Source organism: Schistocerca cancellata, unplaced genomic scaffold, assembly GCF_023864275.1.
Source record: "Schistocerca cancellata isolate TAMUIC-IGC-003103 unplaced genomic scaffold, iqSchCanc2.1 HiC_scaffold_1150, whole genome shotgun sequence".
Classification (NCBI taxonomy): domain Eukaryota; kingdom Metazoa; phylum Arthropoda; class Insecta; order Orthoptera; family Acrididae; genus Schistocerca; species Schistocerca cancellata.
Window position 1 is genome coordinate 688,451 of NW_026047149.1, and position 20,212 is coordinate 708,662.

General features: G+C 58.6%; 5 protein-coding genes across 5 annotated transcripts; all 5 read right to left on the reverse strand.

Moving 5' to 3' along the window:
• Positions 1 to 434: 434 nt before the first annotated feature.
• Positions 435 to 1,031, reverse strand: LOC126160063 (trophinin-like). Its single transcript, XM_049916869.1, has one exon. It carries the CDS (start codon positions 1,029 to 1,031, stop codon positions 435 to 437), a length of 597 nt encoding a protein of 198 aa, XP_049772826.1.
• A 463-nt stretch (positions 1,032 to 1,494) lies between these two features.
• On the reverse strand, positions 1,495 to 2,493 carry LOC126160064 (ice-structuring glycoprotein-like). The gene has a single exon (XM_049916870.1). The coding sequence runs from the start codon at positions 2,491 to 2,493 to the stop codon at positions 1,495 to 1,497; it is 999 nt and encodes a 332-aa protein (XP_049772827.1).
• Positions 2,494 to 3,495: 1,002 nt separating this feature from the next.
• Positions 3,496 to 4,987, reverse strand: LOC126160065 (glycine, alanine and asparagine-rich protein-like). Its single transcript, XM_049916871.1, has 2 exons — positions 4,267 to 4,987; positions 3,496 to 4,124 (listed from the first exon to the last, which is right to left on the reverse strand). The coding sequence occupies exons 1-2, from the start codon at positions 4,985 to 4,987 to the stop codon at positions 3,496 to 3,498; spliced, it is 1,350 nt and encodes a 449-aa protein (XP_049772828.1).
• Positions 4,988 to 9,776: 4,789 nt separating this feature from the next.
• LOC126160066 (uncharacterized) lies at positions 9,777 to 10,589 on the reverse strand. Its single transcript, XM_049916873.1, has one exon. The coding sequence runs from the start codon at positions 10,587 to 10,589 to the stop codon at positions 9,777 to 9,779; it is 813 nt and encodes a 270-aa protein (XP_049772830.1).
• Positions 10,590 to 11,618: 1,029 nt separating this feature from the next.
• LOC126160068 (uncharacterized) lies at positions 11,619 to 12,062 on the reverse strand. The gene has a single exon (XM_049916874.1). The coding sequence runs from the start codon at positions 12,060 to 12,062 to the stop codon at positions 11,619 to 11,621; it is 444 nt and encodes a 147-aa protein (XP_049772831.1).
• Positions 12,063 to 20,212: the final 8,150 nt, after the last annotated feature.

Genomic DNA, 20,212 nt, shown 5'->3' on the forward strand with positions numbered 1-20,212 from the left:
ACTCCTTGCAAAGGCAGCACTCCTTGCGAAGGCATCACTCCTTGCGGAGGCACCAATCATTCTGAACGCAGCACTCCTTGCGAAGGCAACACTGGTAGCGAAGGCAGCACTCCTTGCGAAGGCAGCACTCCTTGCAAAGGCAGTACTCCTCGCAAAGGCAGCACACCTTGCGAAGGTAGCACTCCTTGCGAAGGCTGCACTGTGTACGAATGCAACACTCCTAGCGAAGGCAGCACTCTGTCCCAAGGCAGCACTCCTTGGGAAGGCAGCACTCCTTGCGAAGGCAGCACTCCTTGCGAAGGCAGCACTCCCTGCGAAGGCAGCACTCCTTGCGAAGGCAGCACTCCTTGCGAAGACAGCAATCCTTGCGAAGACAGCACTCCTTGTGAAGGCAGCACTCCTTGCGAAGGCAGCACTCCTAGCGAAGGCAGCCCTCATTGCGAAGGCAGCACTCCTTGCGAAGGCAGCACTCTTTGCGAAGGGAGCACTACTTGCGAAGGCAGCACTCCTTGGAAGGCAGCACTCCTTGTAAAGGCAGTACTCCCTGCGAATGCAGAACTACTTGCGAAGGCATTACCCCTTGCGAAGGCAGCACTCCCTGCGAAGGCAGCCCTCTTTGCGAAGGCAGCCCTCCTTGCGAAGGCAGCACTCCTAGCGAAGGCAACAGTCCTTGCGATGGCAGTGCTCCTTGCAAAGGCAGCACTCCTTGCGAAGGCAGCACTCCTTGCGAAGGCAGCACTCCTTGCGGATGCAGCACTCCCTGCGAAGGCAGCACTCCTTGCGAAGGCACCACTCCTTGCAAAGGCAGCACTTCCTGCAAAGGCAGCACTCCCTGCGAAGTCAGCCCTCCTTGCGATAGCAGCACTCCTAGCGATGGCAGCACTCCTTGCGAAGCCAGCTCTCCTTAGAAGGGCAGCATTCCTAGCGAAGGCAGCACTCCTTGCGAAAGCAGCACTCCTTGCAAAGGCAGCACTGCTTGCAAAGGCACCAGCCCTTGCGAAGGCAGCACTCCCTGCAAAGGCAGCCCTCATTGCGAAGGGAGCACTCCTTGCGAAGGCAGCACTCCTTGCGAAGGCAGCACTCCTTGCGAAGGCAGCACTCCTTGTGATGGCAGCACTCTTTGGGAGGCAGCACTCGATACAAAGCCAGTACTCCCTGAGAAGGCAGCACTACTTGAAAATGCATTACCCCTTGCGAAGGCAGCACTCCCTGCGAAGGCAGCCCTCCTCTCGAAGGCAGCCCTCCTTGCGAAGACAACACTCCTAGCGAAGGCAGCACTCCTTGCGAAGGCAGCACTCCTTTCGAAGGCAGTACTCCTTGCGAAGGCACCACTCCTTTTGAAGGCAGCACTCCTACCGAAGGCAGCACACCTTGCGAAGGCACCACACCCTGCGAATGCAGATCTCTGTGCAAAGACAGCACTCCTTGCGAGGGCAGCACTCCTTGCGAAGGCATTTCTCCTTGCGAAGGCAGCACTCCTTGCAAAGGCAGCACTCATTGGAAGGCAGCACTCGTTGCAAAGGCAGTACTCCCTCTTTGCGAAGCAGCCCTCCTTGCGAAGGCAGCACTCCTAGCGAAGGCAGCACTCCTTGCGATGGCAGCGCTCCTTGCAAAGGCAGCACTCCTAGCGAAGGCAGCACTCCTTGCGATGGCAGCGCTCCTTGCAAAGGCAGCACTCCTTGCGAAGGCAGCACTCCTTGCGAAGGCAGCACTCCCAGCGTAGGCAGCACTCCCTGCGAAGGCAGCACTCCTAGCGAAGGCAGCACTCCTAGCGAAGGCAACACTCCTTGTGAAGGCAGCAATCCTTGCAAAGGCAGCACTCCTTGCGAAGGCAACAGTCCATGCAAAGGCAGCAGTCCTTATGGAGGCAGCACTCTGTGCAAAGGCAGCACTCCCTGCAAAGGCAGCACTCTGTGCAAAGGCAGCACTCCTTTCGAAGGCAGCACTCTTTGCGAAGGCAGCCCTCCTTGCGAAGGCAGCACTCCTAGCGAAGGCAACAGTCCTTGCGATGGCTTCGCTCCTTGCAAAGGCAGCACTCCTTGCGAAGGCAGCACTGCTTGCGAAGGCACCACTCCTTGCGAAGGCAGCACTCCTAGCAAAGGCAGCACTCCTAGTGAAGGCAGCACTCCTTGCGAAGGCAGCAATCCTTGCAAAGGCAGCACTCTTTGCAGAGGCAGCACTCTGTGCAAAGGCAGCACTCCCTGCAAAGGCAGCACTCTGTGCAAAGGCAGCACTCCTTGCGAGGGCAGCACTCCTTGCGAAGGCATTTCTCCTTGCGAAGGCAGCACTCCTTGCAAAGCCAGCAGTCCTGGCGAAGGCAAAACCCCTTATGAAGACAGCACTCCCTACAAAGGCAGCCCTCGTTGCGAAGGCAGCACTCCTTACGAAGGCAGCACTCCTTGCGAAGGCAGCAATCCTTGCGAAGGCAGCACTCCTTGCAAAGGCAGCACTCATTGGAAGGCAGCACTCGTTGCAAAGGCAGTACTCCCTCATTGCGAAGCAGCCCTCCTTGCGAAGGCAGCACTCCTAGCGAAGGCAGCACTCCTTGCGATGGCAGCGCTCCTTGCAAAGGCAGCACTCCTTGCGAAGGCAGCACACCTTGCGAAGGCAGCACTCCTTGCGGATGCAGCACTCCCTGCGAAGGCAGCACTCCTTGCGAAGGCAGCACTCATTGGAAGGCAGCACTCATTGGAAGGCAGCACTCGTTGCAAAGGCAGTACTTCCTGAGAAGGCAGCACTACTTGCGAAGTCATTACCCCTTGCGAAGTCAGCACTCCCTGCGAAGGCAGCCCTCCTCTCGAAGGCAGCCCTCCTTGCGAAGGCAGCACTCCTTGCGAAGGCAGCACTCCTTGTGAAGGCAGTACTCCTTGCAAAGGCAGCACTCCTTGCGAAGGCAGCACCCCTTGCGGAGGCACCACTCCTTCTGAACGCAGCACTCCTTGCGAAGGCAACACTGCTAGCGAAGGCAGCACTCCTTGCGATGGCAGCACTCCTTGCGAAGGCAGTACTCCTTGCAAAGGCAGCACACCTTGCGAAGGCAGCACTCCTTGCGAAGGCTGCACTGTGTACGAAGGCAACACCCCTAGCGAAGGCAGCACTCTGTCCCAAGGCAGCACTCCATGGGAAGGCAGCACTCCTTGCGAAGGCAGCACTCCTTGCGAAGGCAGCACTCCTTGCGAAGGCAGCACTCCTTGTGAAGGCAGCACTCCTTGCGAAGGCAGCACTCCTTGCGAAGACAGCACTCCTTGTGAAGGCAGCACTCCTAGCGAAGGCAGCCCTCATTGCGAAGGCAGCACTCCTTGCGAAGGCAGCACTCTTTGCGAAGGGAGCACTACTTGCGAAGGCAGCACTCCTTGGAAGGCAGCACTCCTTGCAAAGGCAGTACTCCCTGCGAAAGCAGAACTACTTGCGAAGGCATTACCCCTTGCGAAGGCAGCACTCCCTGCGAAGGCAGCCCTCTTTGCGAAGGCAGCCCTCCTTGCGAAGGCAGCACTCCTACGAAGGCAACAGTCCTTGCGATGGCTTCGCTCCTTGCAAAGGCAGCTCTCCTTGCGAAGGCAACACTGCTTGCGAAGGCACCACTCCTTGCGAAGGCAGCACTCCCTGCAAATCAGCACTCCCTGCGAAGGCAGCCCTCATTGCGAAGGCAGCACTCCTAGCGAAGGCAGCTCTCCTTGCGAAGGCAGCACTCCTTGCGAAGGCAGCACTCCTTGTGAAGGCAGCACTCCTTGCGAAGGCAGCACTCCCAGCGTAGGCAGCACTCCCTGCGAAGGCAGCACTCCTAGCGAAGGCAGCACTCCTAGCGAAGGCAGCACTCCTTGCGAAGGCAGCAATCCTTGCAAAGGCAGCACTCCTTGCGAAGGCAACAGTCCATGCAAAGGCAGCAGTCCTTAATGAGGCAGCACTCTGTGCAAAGGCAACACTCCCTGCAAAGGCAGCACTCTGTGCAAAGGCAGCACTCCTTTCGAAGGCAGCACTCTTTGCGAAGGCAGCCCTCCTTGCGAAGGCAGCACTCCTAGCGAAGGCAACAGTCCTTGCGATGGCTTCGCTCCTTGCAAAGGCAGCACTCCTCGCGAAGGCAGCACTGCTTGCGAAGGCACCACTCCTTGCGAAGGCAGCACTCCCTGCAAAGGCAGCACTCCCTGCGAAGGCAGCCCTCCTTCCGAAGGCAGCCCTCCGGGCAAAGGCAGCACTTCTAGCGAAGCAGCACTCCTTGGAAGGTAGCACTCATTGCGAAGGCAGCACTCCTTGCGAAGGCAGTACTACTTGCGAAGGCAACACTCCTTGCGAAGGCAGCTCTCCTTGCGAAGGCAGCACTACGTGTGAACGCAGCACTCCATGCGAAGGCAACACTCCTTGCAAAGGCAGCACTCCCTACGAAGGCAGCACTCCTTGCGAAGGCGCCACCCCATGCGAAGGCGCCACCACATGCGAAGGCAGCACTCCCTGTTAAGGCAGCACTTCTTGCGAAGGCAGCACTCTGTGCGTACGCTGCACTCCGTGCGAAGGCAGCAATCTGTGCAAAGGCAGCACTCCTTGCGATGGCAGCACTCCTTGAGAAGGCTGCACTCCGTACGAAGGCAGCACTCCTAGCGAAGGCAGCACTCCGTCCTAAGGCAGCACTCCTTGGGAAGGCAGCACTCCTTGCGAAGGCAGCACTCCTTGCGAAGGCAGCACTCCTAGCGAAGGCAGCACTCCTTGCGAAGGCAGCAATCCTTGCAAAGGCAGCACTCCTTGCGAAGGCAACAGTCCATGCAAAGGCAGCACTCCTTGCGGAGGCAGCACTCTGTGCAAAGGCAGCACTCCCTGCAAAGGCAGCACTCTGTGCAAAGGCAGCACTCCTTGCGAAGGCAGCACCCCTTGCGAAAGCAGCACCCCTTGCCAAGGCTGCACTCCTTGCGACAGCAGCACTCCTTGCGAAAGCAGCACTCCTTGCCAAGGCTGCACTGCTTGCGAAGGCAGCACTCCTTGCAAAGGCAGCACTCATTGGAAAGCAGCACTCGTTGCAAAGGCAGTACTCCCTGCGAAGGCAGCAGTACTTGCGAAGGCAGTACCCCTTGCGAAGGCAGCACTCCCTGCGAAGGGAGCCCTCCTTGCGAAGCAGCCCTTTGTGCGAAGGCAGCACTCCTTGCGAAGGCAGCACTCCTTGCGAAGGCATTTCTCCTTGCGAAGGCAGCACTCCTTGCAAAGGCAGCACTCCTGGCGAAGGCAAAACCCCTTGCGAAGACAGCACTCCCTACAAAGGCAGCCCTCGTTGCGAAGGCAGCACTCCTTGCGAAGGCAGCACTCCTTGCGAAGGCAGCACTCCTTGCAAAGGCAGCACTCATTGGAAGGCAGCACTCGTTGCAAAGGCAGTACTCCCTGCGAAGGCAGTAGTACTTGCGAAGGCATTACCCCTTTCGAAGGCAGCACTCCCTGCGAAGGGAGCCCTCCTTGCGAAGGCAGCCCTCCGTGCAAAGGCAGCACTTCTAGCGAAGGCAGCACTCCTTGGAAGGCAGCACTCATTGCGAAGGCAGCACTCCTTGCGAAGGCAGTACTACTTGCGAAGGCAACACTCCTTGCGAAGGCAGCACTCCTTGCGAAGGCAGCACTCCTTGTGAATGCAGCACTCCTTGCGAAGGCAACACTCCTTGCAAAGGCAGCACTCCCTGCGAAGGCAGCACTCCTTGCGAAGGCGCCACCCCATGCGAAGGCAGCACTCCCTGCGAAGGCAGCACTTCTTGCGAAGGCAGCACTCTGTGCGTAGGCTGCACTCCGTGCAAAGGCAACAATCTGTGCAAAGGCAGCACTCCTAGCGAAGGCAGCACTCCCTGCGAAGGCAGCACTTCTTGCGAAGGCAGAACTCTGTGCGTAGGCTGCACTCCGTACGAAGGCAGCACTCCTAGCGAAGGCAGCACTCCGTCCTAAGGCAGCACTCATTGGGAAGGCAGCACTCCTTGCGAAGGCAGCACTACTTGCGAAGGCTGCACTCCTTGCGAAGGCAGCACTCCTAGCGAAGGCAGCCCACATTGCGAAGGCAGCACTCCTTGCGAAGGCAGCACTCTTTGCGAAGGGAGCACTCCTTGCGAAGGCAGCACTCCTTGCGAAGGCAGCACTCTTTGCGAAGGCAATACTGCTTGCGAAGGCAGCACTCCCTCGGAAGGCAGCCCTAATTTGCGAAGGCAGCCCTCCTTGTGAAGGCAGCACTCCTAGCGAAGGAAGCACTCCTTGCGATGGCAGCGCTCCTTGCAAAGACAGCACTCCTTGTGAAGGCAGCACTCCTTGCGAAGGCAGCACTCTTTGCGGATGCAGCACTCCCTGCGATGGCAGCACTCCCTGCGAAGGCACCACTCCTTGCGAAGGCAGCACTCGCTGCAAAGGCAGCACTCCCTGCGAAGTCAGCCCTCCTTGCGAAAGCAGCACTCCCAGCGATGGCAGCACTCCTTGCGAAGCCAGCTCTCCTTAGAAGGGCAGCACTCCTTGCGAAGACACCTTCCCTTGCGAAGGCAGCACTCCCTGCAATGGCAGCCCTCATTGCGAAGGCAGCACTCCTTGCGAAGGCAGCACTCCTTGCGAAGGCAGCACTCCTTCGAAGGCAGCACTCATTGGGAGGCAGCACTTGTTGCAAAGGCAGTACTCCCTGAGAAGGCAGCACTACTTGCGAATGCATTACCCCTTTCGAAGGCAGCACTCCCTGCGAAGGCAGCCCTCCTCTGGAAGGCAGCACTCCTTGCGATGACAACACTCCTAGCGAAGGCAGCACTCCTTGCGAAAGCAGCACTCCTTTCGAAGACAATACTCCTTGCAAAGGCTGCACTCCTTTTGAAGACACCCTGCGAATGCAGATCTCAGTGCAAAGGCAGCACTCCATGGGTAGGCAGCACTAAGTGCGAAGGCTGCACTCCGTACGAAGGCAGCACTCCTTGCAAAGGCAGCACTGCCTACATAGGCAGCAGTCCCTGCGAATTCAGCCCTCCTTGCGAAGCAGCACTCCTAGTGATGGCAGCACTCCTTGCGAAGGCATATCTCCTTACGAAGGCAGCACTCCTTGCAGAGGCAGCACTCTTTGCGAAGGCACCACCCCTTGCGAAGCCAGCACTCGCTGCAAAGGCAGCCCTCATTGCGAAGGCAGCACTCCTTGCGAAGGCAGCACCCCTTTGCGAAGGCAGCACTCCTTGCGAAGGCAGCACTCATTGGAAGGCAGCACTCGTTGCAAAGGCAGTACTCCCTGAGAAGGCAGCACTACTTGCGAAGGCAGCACTCCTTGCGAAGGCAGCCCTCTTTGTGAACGCAGCACTCCTTGCGAAGGCAACACCCCTTGCAAAGGCAGCACTCCCTGCAAAGGCAGCACTCCTTTCGAAGGCACCACCTCATGCTAAGGCAGCACTCCCTGCGAAGGCAGCACTTATTGCGAAGGCAGCACACTGTGCGTAGGCTGCACTCCGTGTGAAGGCAGCTATCTGTGCGAAGGCTGCACTCCGTGCGAAGTTAGCACTCCTTGCGAAGGCAGCACTCCCTGCGAAGGCAGCACTCCTTGCGATGTCAGCACTCCTTGCGAAGGCAGCACTCCCTGCGTAGGCAGCACTCCCTGCGAAGGCAGCCCTCCTTGCGAAGGCAGCACTCTGTCAAAGGAAGCACTCTGTGTGAAGGCAGCACTATGTGCGAAGGCTGCACTCCGTGCGAAAGCAGACCTCCTTGCGAAGGCAGCACTCCTTGCAAAGGCAGCTCTCCTTGTGAAGGCAGCTCTCCTTGCGAAGGCAGCTCTCCCTGCGTAGGCAGCACTCCCTGCGAAGGCAGCACTCCTAGCAAAGGCAGCACTCCTAGCGAAGGCAGCACTCCTTGCGAAGGCAGCAATCCTTGCAAAGGCAGCACTCCTTGCGAACGCAACAGTCCATGCAAAGGCAGCACTCCTTGCGGAGGCAGCACTCTGTGCAAAGGCAGTACTCCCTGCAAAGGCAGCACTCTGTGCAAAGGCAGCACTCCTTGCGAAGGCAGCACTCCTTGCGAAGGCAGCACTCCTTGCGAAGGCAGCACTCCTTGCAAAGGCAGCACTCCTTGCAAAGGCAGCACTTCTTGCAAAGGCAGCACTCCTGGCAAGGGAAAACCCCTTACGAAGACAGCACTCCCTACAAAGGCAGCCCCTGTTGCGAAGGCAGCACTCCTTGCGAAGGCAGCACTCCTTGCGAAGGCAGCACTCCTTGCAAAGGCAGCACTCATTGGAAGGCAGCACTCGTTGCAAAGGCAGTACTCCCTCTTTGCGAAGGCAGCCCCTCCTTGCGAAGGCAGCACTCCCAGCGAAGGCAGCACTCCTTGCGATGCCAGCGCTCCTTGGAAAGGCAGCACTCCTTGCGAAGGCAGCACACATTGCGAAGGCAGCTCTCCTTGCAGATGCAGCACTCCCTGCGAAGGCAGCACTCCTTGCGAAGACACCATTCCTTGCGAAGGCAGTACTCCCTGCAAAGGCAGCACTCTCTGCGAAGGCAGCCCTCCTTGCGAAAGCAGCACTCCTTGGGAAGGCAGCACTCATTGGAAGGCAGCACTCGTTGCAAAGGCAGTACTGCCTGAGAAGGCAGCACTACTTGCGAAGGCATTACCCCTTGCGAAGGCAGCACTCCCTGCGAAGGCAGCCCTCCTCTCGAAGGCAGCCCTCCTTGCGAAGACATCACTCCTAGCGAAGGCAGTACTCCCTGCGAAGGCAGCCCTCCTTGCGAAGGCAGCCCTCTTTGCGAGGGCAACACTCCTAGCGATGTCAGCACTCCTTGCGAAGGCAGCCCTCCTTGCGAAGGCAGTACTCCTTGCAAAGGCAGCACTCCTTGCGAAGGCATCACCCCTTGCGGAGGCACCACTCATTCTGAACGCAGCACTCCTTGCGAAGGCAACACTGCTATCGAAGGCAGCACTCCTTGCGAAGGCAGCACTCCTTGCGAAGGCAGTACTCCTCGCAAAGGCAGCACACCTTGCGAAGGTAGCACTCCTTGAGAAGGCTGCACTGTGTACGAATGCAACACTCCTAGCGAAGGCAGCACTCTGTCCCAACGCAGCACTCCTTGGGAAGGCAGCACGCCTTGCGAAGGCAGCACTCCTTGCGAAGGCAGCACTCCCTGCGTAGGCAGCACTCCTTGCGAAGGCAGCACTCCTTACGAAGGCAGCACTCCTTGCGAAGGCAGCACTCCTTGTGAAGGGAGCACTCCTATAGAAGGCAGCCCTCATTGCGAAGGCAGCACTTCTTGTGAAGGCAGCACTCTTTGCGAAGGGAGCACTACTTGCGAAGGCAGCACTCCTTGGAAGGCAGCACTCCTTCAAAGGCAGTACTCCCTGCGAATGCAGAACTACTTGCGAAGGCATTTCCCCTTGCGAAGGCAGCACTCCCTGCGAAGGCAGCCCTCTTTGCGAAGGCAGCCCTCCTTGCGAAGGCAGCACTCCTAGTGAAGGCAACAGTCCTTGCGATGGCAGCGCTCCTTGCAAAGGCAGCACTCCTTGCAAAGGCAGCACTCTTTGCGAAGGCAACACTCCTTGCGGATGCAGCACTCCCTGCGAAGGCAGCACTCCTTGCGAAGGCACCACTCCTTGCAAAGGCAGCACTTCCTGCAAAGGCAGCACTCCCTGCGAAATCAGCCCTCTTGCGAAAGCAGCACTCCTAGCGATGGCAGCACTCCTTGCGAAGCCAGCTCTCCTTAGAAGGGCAGCATTCCTAGCGAAGGCAGCACTCCTTGCGAAAGCAGCACTCCTTGCAAAGGCAGCACTGCTTGCGAAGGCACCAGCCCTTGCGAAGGCAGCACTCCCTGCAAAGGCAGCCCTCATTGTGAAGGGAGCACTCCTTGCGAAGGCAGCACTCCTTGCGAAGGCAGCACTCCTTGCGAAGGCAGCACTCCTTGTGATGGCAGCACTCTTTGGGAGGCAGCACTCGTTGCAAAGGCAGTACTCCCTGAGAAGGCAGCACTACTTGAAAATGCGTTACCCCTTGCGAAGGCAGCACTCCCTGCGAAGGCAGCCCTCCTCTCGAAGGCAGCCCTCCTTGCGAAGACAACACTCCTAGCGAAGGCAGCACTCCTTGCGAAGGCAGCACTCCTTTCGAAGGCAGTACTCCTTGCGAAGCCAGCACTCCTTTTGAAGGCAGCACTCCTACCGAAGGCACCACACCCTGCGAATGCAGATCTCTGTGCAAAGGCAGCACTCCGTGGGAAGGCAGCACTACGTGCGAAGGCTGCACTCCTTGCGAAGGCAGCACTCCTTGCGAAGGCAGCACTCCTTGTGAAGGCAGCATTCCTTGTGAAGGCAGCTCTCCTTGCGAAGGCAGCACTCCCTGCGTAGGCAGCTCTCCCTGCGAAGGCAGCACTCCTAGCGAAGGCAGCACTCCTAGCAAAGGCAGCACTCCTAGCGAAGGCAGCACTCCTTGTGAAGGCAGCAATCCTTGCAAAGGCAGCACTCCTTGCGAAGGCATTTCTCCTTTTGAAGGCAGCACTCCTTGCAAAGGCAGCAGTCCTGGCGAAGGCAAAACCCCTTATGAAGACAGCACACCCTACAAAGGCAGCCCTCGTTGCGAAGGCAGCACTCCTTGCGAAGGCAGCACTCCTTGCGAAGGCAGCACTCCTTGCAAAGGCAGCTCTCATTGGAAGGCAGCACTCGTTGCAAAGGCAGTACTCCCTCTTTGCGAAGCATCCCTCCTTGCGAAGGCAGCACTCCTAGCGAAGGCAGCACTCCTTGCGATGGCAGCGCTCCTTGCAAAGGCAGCACTTCTTGCGAAGGCAGCACACCTTGCGAAGGCAGCACTCCTTGCGGATGCAGCACTCCCTGCGAAGGCAGCACTCCTTGCGAAAGCAGCACTCCTTGCGAAGGCAGCCCTCATTGGAAGGCAGCACTCGTTGCAAAGGCAGTACTCCCTGAGAAGGCAGCACTACTTGCGAAGGCATTACCCCTTGCGAAGGCAGCACTCCCTGCGAAGGCAGCCCTCCTCTCGAAGGCAGCCCTCCTTGCGAAGGCAGCACTCCTTGCAAAGGCAGCACTCCTTGCGAAGGCAGTACTCCTTGCAAAGGCAGCACTCCTTGCGAAGGGAGCACCCCTTGCGGAGGCACCACTCCTTCTGAACGAGGCGCTCCTTGCGAAGGCAACACTGCTAGCGAAGGCAGCACTCCTTGCGAAGGCAGCACTCCTTGCGAAGGCAGTACTCCTTGCAAAGGCAGCACACCTTGCGAAGGCAGCACTCCTTGCGAAGGCTGCACTGTGTACGAAGGCAACACCCCTAGCGAAGGCAGCACTCTGTCCCAAGGCAGCAGTTTATGGGAAGGCAGCACCCCTTGCGAAGGCAGCACTCCTTGCGAAGGCAGCACTCCTTGCGAAGGCAGCACTCCTTGCGAAGGCAGCACTCCTTGCGAAGACAGCACTCCTTGCGAAGGCAGCACTCCTAGCGAAGGCAGCCCTCATTGCGAAGGCAGCACTCCTTGCGAAGGCAGCACTCTTTGCGAAGGGAGCACTACTTGCGAAGGCAGCACTCCTTGGAAGGCAGCACTCCTTGCAAAGGCAGTACTCCCTGCGAAAGCAGAACTACTTGCGAAGGCATTACCCCTTGCGAAGGCAGCACTCCCTGCGAAGGCAGCCCTCTTTGCGAAGGCAGCCCTCCTTGCGAAGGCAGCACTCCTAGCTTAGGCAACAGTCCTTGCGATGGCTGCGCTCCTTGCAAAGGCAGCACTCCTTGCGAAGGCAGCACTGCTTGCGAAGGCACCACCCCTTGCGAAGGCAGCACTCCCTGCAAAGGCAGCCCTCATTGCGAAGGCAGCACTCCTAGCGAAGGCAGCACTCCTTGCGAAGGCAGCACTCCTTGCTAAGGCAGCACTCCCAGCGTAGGCAGCACTCCCTGCGAAGGCAGCACTCCTAGCGAAGGCAGCACTCCTACCGAAGGCAGCACTCCTTGCGAAGGCAGCAATCCTTGCAAAGGCAGCACTCCTTACGAAGGCAACAGTCCATGCAAAGGCAGCAGTCCTTACGGAGGCAGCACTCTGAGCAAAGGCAGCACTCCCTGCAAAGGCAGCACTCTGTGGAAAGGCAGCACTCCTTTCGAAGGCAGCACTCTTTGCGAAGGCAGCCATCCTTGCGAAGGCAGCACTCTGTCAAAGGAAGCACTCCGTGTGAAGGCAGCACTATGTGCGAAGGCTGCACTCTGTGCGAAGGCAGCACTCCTTGCGAAGGCAGCAGTCCTTGCGAAGGCAGCACTCCTTGCGAAGGCAGCACTCCTTGCAAAGGCAGCACTCCCTGCGTAGGCAGCACTCCCTGCGTAGGCAGCACTCCCTGCGAAGGCAGCCCTCCTTGCGAAGGCAGCACTCTGTCAAAGGAAGCACTCTGTGTGAATGCAGCACTATGTGCGAAGGGTGCACACCGTGCGGAAGCAGCACTCCTTGCGAAGGCAGAACTCCTTGCGAAGGCAGTACGCCTTGCGAAGGCAGCAGTCCTTGTGATGGCAGCTTTCCTTACGAAGGCAGCACTCCCTGCGTAGGCAGCTCTCCCTGCGAAGGCAGCACTCCTAGCAAAGGCAGCACTCCTAGCGATGGCAGCACTCCTTGCGTAGGCAGCAATCCTTGCAAACGCAGCAATCCTTGCAAAGGCAGCAATCCTTGCAAAGGCAGCACTCCTTGCGAAGGCAACAGTACATACAAAGGCAGCACTCCTTGCGGAGGCAGCACTCTGTGCAAAGGCAGCACTCCCTGCAAAGGCAGCACTCTGTGCAAAGGCAGCACTCCTTGCGAAGGCAGCACTCCTTGCGAAGGCAGCACTCCTTGCGAAGGCTCAACTCCTGGCGAAGGCAGCACTCTGAGCAAAAGCAGCACTCCATTTGAAGGCTGCACTCCGTGCGAAGGGAGCACTCCTTGCAAAGGCAGCACTGATTGCAAGGCAGCACTCGCTGCTAAGGCAGTACTCCCTGTGAAGGCAGCAGTACTTGCGAAGGCATTAACCCTTGCGAAGGCAGCACTCCATGTGAAGGGAGCCCTCCTTGCGAAGGCAGCCCTCCATGCAAAGGCAGTACTTCTAGCGAAGGCAGCACTCCTTGTGAAGGCAGCAATCCTTGCAAAGGCAGCACTCCTTGCGAAGTCAACAGTCCATGCAAAGGCAGCAATCCTTGCGGAGGCATCACTCTGTGCAAAGGCAGTACTACCTGCAAAGGCAGCACTCTGTGCAAAGGAAGCACTCCTTGCGAAGGCAGCAGTCCTTGCGAAGGCAGCACTCCTTGCGAAGGCAGCACTCCTTGCAAGGGCAGCACTCCTTGCAAAGGCAGCACTTCTTGCAAAGGCAGCACTCCTGGCAAGGGAAAACCCCTTACGAAGACAGCACTCCCTACAAAGGCAGCCCCCGTTGCGAAGGCAGCACTCCTTGCGAAGGCGGCACTCCTTGCGAAGGCAGCACTCCTTGCAAAGGCAGCACTCATTGGAAGGCAGCACTCGTTGCAAAGGCAGTACTCCCTCTTTGCGAAGGCAGCCCCTCCTTGCGAAGGCAGCACTCCCAGCGAAGGCAGCACTCCTTGCGATGGCAGCGCTCCTTGGAAAGGCAGCACTCCTTGCGAAGGCAGCACACATTGCAATGGCAGCACTCCTTGCGGATGCAGCACTCCCTGCGAAGGCAGCACTCCTTGCGAAGACACCATTCCTTGCGAAGGCAGTACTCCCTGCAAAGGCAGCACTCTCTGCGAAGGCAGCCCTCCTTGCGAAAGCAGCACTCCTTGGGAAGGCAGCACTCATTGGAAGGCAGCACTCATTGCAAAGGCAGTACTGCCTGAGAAGGCAGCACTACTTGCGAAGGCATTACCCCTTGCGAAGGCAGCACTCCCTGCGAAGGCAGCCCTCCTCTTGAAGGCAGCCCTCCTTGCAAAGACATCACTCCTAGCGAAGGCAGTACTCCCTGCGAAGGCAGCCCTCCTTGTGAAGGCAGCCCTCTTTGCGAAGGAAACACTCCTAGCGAAGGCAGCACTCCTTGCGAAGGCAGCCCTCCTTGCGAAGGCAGTACTCCTTGCAAAGGCAGCACTCCTTGCGAAGGCATCACCCCTTGCGGAGGCACCACTCATTCTGAACGCAGCACTCCTTGCGAAGGCAACACTGCTAGCGAAGGCAGCACACCTTGCGAAGGTAGCACTCCTTGCGAAGGCTGCACTGTGTACGAATGCAACACTCCTAGCGAAGGCAGCACTCTGTCCCAATGCAGCACTCCTTGGGAAGGCAGCACTCCTTGCGAAATCAGCACTCCTTGCGAAGGCAGCACTCCCTGCGAAGGCAGCACTCCTTGCGAAGGCAGCACTCCTTGCGAAGACAGCACTACTTGCGAAGGCAGCACTCCTTGCGAAGGCAGCACTCCTTGCGAAGGCAGCACTCCTAGCGAAGGCAGCCCTCATTGCGAAGGCAGCACTCATTGCGAAGGCAGCACTCTTTGCGAAGGGAGCACTACTTGCGAAGGCAGCACTCCTTGGAAGGCAGCACTCCTTGCAAAGGCAGTACTCCCTGCGAATGCAGAACTACTTGCGAAGGCATTACCCCTTGCGAAGGCAGCACTCCCTGCGAAGGCAGCCCTCTTTGCGAAGGCAGCCCTCCTTGCGAAGGCAGCATTCCTAGCGAAGGCAACAGTCCTTGCGGTGGCAGCGCTCCTTGCAAAGGCAGCACTCCTTGCGAAGGCAGCACTCCTTGCGATGGCAGCACTCCTTGCGGATGCAGCACTCCCTTTGAAGGCAGCACTCCTACCGAAGGCAGCACACCTTACGAAGGCACCACACCCTGCGAATGCAGATCTCTGTGCAAAGGCAGCACTCCGTGGGAAGGCAGCACTACGTGCGAAGGCTGCACTCCTTGCGAAGGCAGCACTCCTTGCGAAGGCAGCACTCCTTGTGAAGGCAGCATTCCTTGTGAAGGCAGCTCTCCTTGCGAAGGCAGCACTCCCTGCGTAGGCAGCTCTCCCTGCGAAGGCAGCACTCCTAGCGAAGGCAGCACTCCTAGCAAAGGCAGCACTCCTAGCGAAGGCAGCACTCCTTGCGAAGGCAGCAATCCTTGCAAAGGCAGCACTCCTTGCGGAGGCAGCACTTTGTGCAAAGGCAGCACTCCCTGCAAAGGCAGCACTCTGTGCAAAGGCAGCACTCCTTGCGAAGGCAGCACTCCTTGGGAAGGGATTTCTCCTTGCGAAGGCAGCACTCCTTGCAAAGGCAGCAGTCCTGGCGAAGGGAAAACCCCTTATGAAGACAGCACTCCCTACAAAGGCAGCCCTCGTTGCGAAGGCAGCACTCCTTGTGAAGGCAGCACTCCTTGCAAAGGCAGCACTCCTTGCAAAGGCAGCACTCATTGGAAGGCAGCACTCGTTGCAAAGGCAGTACTCCCTCTTTGCGAAGCAGCCCTCCTTGCGATGGCAGCACTCCTAGCGAAGGCAGCACTCCTTGCGATGGCAGCGCTCCTTGCAAAGGCAGCACTCCTTGCGAAGGCAGCACACCTTGCGAAGGCAGCACTCCTTGCGGATGCAGCACTCCCTGCGAAGGCAGCACTCTTTGCGAAGGGAGCACTACTTGCGAAGGCAGCACTCCTTGGAAGGCAGCACTCCTTGCAAAGGCAGTACTCCCTGCAAAAGCAGAACTACTTGCGAAGGCATTAACCCTTGCGAAGGCAGCACTCCCTGCGAAGGCAGCCCTCTTTGCGAAGGCAGCCCTCCTTGCGAAGGCAGCACTCCTAGCGAAGGCAACAGTCCTTGCGATGGCTTCGCTCCTTGCAAAGGCAGCACTCCTTGCGAAGGCAGCACTGCTTGCGAAGGCACCACTCCTTGCGAAGGCAGCACTCCCTGCAAAGGCAGCGCTCCCTGCGAAGGCAGCCCTCATTGCGAAGGCAGCACTCCCTGCGAAGGCAGCTCTCCTTGCGAAGGCAGCACTCCTTGCGAAGGCAGCACTCCTTGCGAAGGCAGCACTCCCAGCGTAGGCAGCACTCCCTGCGAAGGCAGCACTCCTAGCGAAGGCAGCACTCCTAGCGAAGGCAGCACTCCTTGCGAAGGCAGCAATCCTTGCAAAGGCAGCAGTCCTTACGGAGGCAGCACTCGGTGCAAAGGCAGCACTCCCTGCAAAGGCAGCACTCTGTGCAAATGCAGCACTCCTTTCGAAGGCAGCACTCTTTGCGAAGGCAGCCCTCCTTGCGAAGGCAGCACTCTGTCAAAGGAAGTACTCCGTGTGAAGGCAGCACTATGTGCGAAGGCTGCACTCTGTGCGAAGGCAGCACTCCTTGCGAAGGCAGCAGTCCTTGCGAAGGCAGCAGTCCTTGCGAAGGCAGCACTCCTTGCGAAGGCAGCACTCCTTGCGAAGGCAGCACTCCCTGCGTAGGCAGCACTCCCTGCGTAGGCAGCACTCCCTGCGAAGGCAGCCCTCCTTTCGAAGGCAGCACTCTGTCAAAGGAAGCACTCTGAGTGAAGGCAGCACTATGTGCGAAGGGTGCACACCGTGCGAAAGCAGCACTCCTTGAAAAGGCAGAACTCCTTGCGAAGGCAGCACTCCTTGCGAAGGCAGCACTCCTTGTGAAGGCAGCTTTCCTTGCGAAGGCAGCACTCCCTGCGTAGGCAGCTCTCCCTGCGAAGGCAGCACTCCTAGCAAAGGCAGCACTCCTAGCGATGGCAGCACTCCTTGCGAAGGCAGCAATCCTTGCAAAGGCAGCAATCCTTGCAAAGGCAGCAATCCTTGCAAAGGCAGCACTCCTCTTGCGGAGGCAGCACTCTGTGCAAAGGCAGCACTCCCTGCAAAGGCAGCACTCTGTGCAAAGGCAGCACTCCTTGCGAAGGCAGCACTCCTTGTGAAGGCAGCTTTCCTTGCGAAGGCAGCACTCCCTGCGTAGGCAGCTCTCCCTGCGAAGGCAGCACTCCTAGCAAAGGCAGCACTCCTTGCGAAGGCAGCACTCCTTGCGAAGGCTCCACTCCTTGCGAAGGCAGCACTCTGAGCAAAAGCAGCACTCCATTTGAAGGCTGCACTCTGTGCGAAGGGAGCACTCCTTGCAAAGGCAGCACTGATTGGAAGGCAGCACTCGTTGCTAAGGCAGTACTCCCTGTGAAGGCAGCAGTACTTGCGAAGGCATTACCCCTTGCGAAGGCAGCACTCCATGTGAAGGGAGCCCTCCTTGCAAAGGCAGCCCTCCGTGCGAAGGCAGCACTTCTAGCGAAGGCAGCACTCCTTGGAAGGCAGCACTCCTTGCGAAGGCAGCACTCCTTGCAAAGGCAGTACTACTTGCGAAGGCAACACTCCTTGCGAAGGCAGCACTCCTTGCGAAGGCAGCACTCCTTGTGAACGCAGCACTCCTTGCAAAGGCAACACTCCTCGCAAAGGCAGCACTCCCTGCGAAGGCAGCACTCCTTGCGAAGGCGCCACCACATGCGAAGGCAGCAGTCCCTGCGAAGGCAGCACTTCTTGCGAAGGCAGCACACTGTGCGTAGGCTGCACTCCGTGCGAAGGCAGCAATCTGTGCAAAGTCAGCCCTCCTTGCGAAGGCAGCACTCTGTCAAAGGAAGCACTCGTTGTGAAGGCAGCACTATGTGCGAAGGCTGCACTCCGTGAGAAGGGAGCACTCCTTGCGAAGGCAGCACTCCTTGCGAAGGCAGCACTCCTTGCGAAGGCAGCACTCCCTGCGTAGGCAGCAGTCCCTGCGAAGGCAGCCCTCCTTGAGAAGGCAGCACTCTGTGTGAAGGTAGCACTATGTGCGAAGGCTGCACTCTGTGCGAAAGCAGCACTCCTTGCGAAGGCAGCACTCCTTGCAAAGGCAGCAGTCCTTGCGAAGGCTGCACTCCGTACGAATTCAGCACTCCTAGCGAAGGCAGCACTCCGTCCTAAGGCAGCACTCCTTGCGAAGGCAGCACTCCTTGCGAAGGCAGCACTCCTTGCGAAGGCTGCACTCCTTGCAAAGGCTGCACTCCTTGCAAAGGCTGCACTCCTTGCGAAGGCAACACTCCTTGCGAAGGCAGCACTCCTTGCGAAGGCAGCACTCCTTGCGAAGGCAGCACTCTGTCAAAGGAAGCACTCCGTGTGAAGGCAGCACTATGTGCGAAGGCTGCACTCTGTGCAAAGGCAGTACTCCTTGCGAAGGCAGCACTCCTTGCGAAGGCAGCACTCCTAGCGAAGGCAGCACTCCTAGCGAAGGCAGCACTCTTAGCGAAGGCAGCACTCCTAGCGAAGGCAGCCCTCATTGCGAAGGCAGCACTCCTTGCGAAGGCAGCACTCTTTGCCAAGGGAGCACTCCTTGCGAAGGCAGCACTCCTTGGAAGGCAGCACTCCTTGCAAAGGCAGTACTCCCTGCGAAAGCAGAACTACTTGCGAAGGCATTACCCCTTGCGAAGGCAGCACTCCCTGCGAAGGCAGCCCTCTTTGCGAAGGCAGCACTCCTTGCGATGGCAGCGCTCCTTGCAAAGGCAGCACTCCTTGCGAAGGCAGCACTCCTTTCGAAGGCAGCACTCCTAGCGAAGGCAGCACTCCTAGCGAAGGCAGCACTCCTTGCAAAGGCAGCACTCCTTGCGAAGGTAACAGTCCATGCAAAAGCAGCACTCTTTGCGGAGGCAGCATTCTGTGTGCAAAGGCAGCACTCCCTGCAAAGGCAGCACTCTGTGCAAAGGCAGCACTCCTTGCGAAGGCAGAACTCCTTGCGAAGGCAGCACTCCTTGCGAAGGCTGCACTCTTTGCGAAGGCAGCACTCTGAGCAAAAGCAGCACTCCATGCGAAGGCTGCACTCCGTGCGAAGGCAGCTTTCCTTGCGAAGGCAGCACTCATTGGAAGGCTGCACTCGTTGCAAAGGCAGTACTCTCTGCAAAGGCAGCAGTACTTGCGAAGGCATTACCCCTTGCGAAGGCAGCCCTCCGTGCGAAGGCAGCACTTCTAGCGAAGGCAGGACTTCTTGGAAGGCAGCACTCCTTGCGAAGGCAGCACTCCTTGCGAAGGCAGCACTCCTTGCGAAGGCAGCACTCCTTGCGAAGGCAGCACTCCTTGCGAAGGCAGCACTCCTTGCGAAGGCAGCACTCCTTGCGAAGGCAGCTCTCCTTGCGAAGGCAGCACCCCCTGCGTAGGCAGCACTCCCTGCGAAGGCAGCACTCCGAGCGAAGGCAGCACTCCTTGCGAAGGCAGCACTCCTAGCGAAGGCAGCACTCCTAGCGAAGGCAGCTCTCCTTGCGAAGGCAGCACTCCTTGCGAAGGCAGCACTCCTTGCGAAGGCAGCACTCCTAGCGAAGGCATTACTCCTTGCGAAGGCAGCACTCCTTGCAAAGGCAACAGTCCATGCAAAGGCAACAGTCCATGCAAAGGCAGCAGTCCTTGCGGAGGCAGCACTCCCTGTGAAGGCAGCACTTCGTGAGAAGGCGCACTCTGTGCGAAGACAGCACTCCTTGATTAGGCAGCACTCCATGCAAAGGCAGCACTCCTTGCGATGGCAGCGCTCCTGGCAAAGGCAGCACTCCTTGCGAAGGCAGCACTCCTTTCGAAGGCAGCACTCCTAGCGAAGGCAGCACTCCTAGCGAAGGCAGCACTCCTTGCAAAGGCAGCACTATTGCTAAGGTAACAGTCCATGCAAAAGCAGCACTCTTTGCGGAGGCAGCATTCTGTGTGCAAAGGCAGCACTCCCTGCAAAGGCAGCACTCTGTGCAAAGGCAGCACTCCTTGCGAAGGCAGAACTACATGCGAAGGCAGCCTTCCTTGCGAAGGCTGCACTCTTTGCGAAGGCAGCACTCTGAGCAAAAGCAGCACTCCATGCGAAGGCTGCACTCCGTGCGAAGGCAGTACTCCTTGCGAAGGCAGCACTCATTGGAAGGCAGCACTCGTTGCAAAGGCAGTACTCCCTTGCAAAGGCAGCAGTACTTGCGAAGGCATTACCCCTTGCGAAGGCAGCACTCCCTGCGAAGGGAGCACACCTTGCGAAGGCAGCCCTCCGTGCGAAGGCAGCACTTCTAGCGAAGGCAGGACTCCTTGGAAGGCAGCACTCCTTGCGAAGGCAGCACTCCTTGCGAAGGCAGCACTCCTTGCGAAGGCAGCACTCCTTGCGAAGGCAGCACTCCTTGCGAAGGCAGCACTCCTTGCGAAGGCAGCACTCCTTGCGAAGGCAGCACTCCTTGCGAGGGCAGCACTCCTTGCGAAGGCAGCACTCCTTGCGAAGGCAGCACTCCTTGCGTAGGCAGCACTCCCTGCGAAGGCAGCACTCCGAGCGAAGGCAGCACTCCTAGCGAAGGCAGCACTCCTAGCGAAGGCAGCACTCCTTGCGAAGGCAGCACTCCT

Excerpts from the sequence above, each read along its gene's own strand:
- LOC126160063 (XM_049916869.1), bottom strand. The coding sequence starts at position 1,031 with ATGAGGGCTGCCTTTGCAGGGAGTGCTGCCTTCGCAAGGGCTGGTGCC.
- LOC126160064 (XM_049916870.1), bottom strand. The coding sequence starts at position 2,493 with ATGAGGGAGTACTGCCTTTGCAACGAGTGCTGCCTTCCAATGAGTGCT.
- LOC126160065 (XM_049916871.1), bottom strand. The coding sequence starts at position 4,987 with ATGAGTGCTGCCTTTGCAAGGAGTGCTGCCTTCGCAAGCAGTGCAGCC. Across the intron at positions 4,125-4,266 it reads AAGGAGTGTTGCCTTCGCAA|GGAGTGCTGCCTTCGCAAGG; the intron begins GTAGTACTGCCT and ends CTGCCTTTGCAG.
- LOC126160066 (XM_049916873.1), bottom strand. The coding sequence starts at position 10,589 with ATGAGAGCTGCCTTTGCAAGGAGTGCTGCCTTCGCAAGGAGTGCTGCC.
- LOC126160068 (XM_049916874.1), bottom strand. The coding sequence starts at position 12,062 with ATGGCTGCCTTCGCAAAGAGTGCTGCCTTCGAAAGGAGTGCTGCCTTT.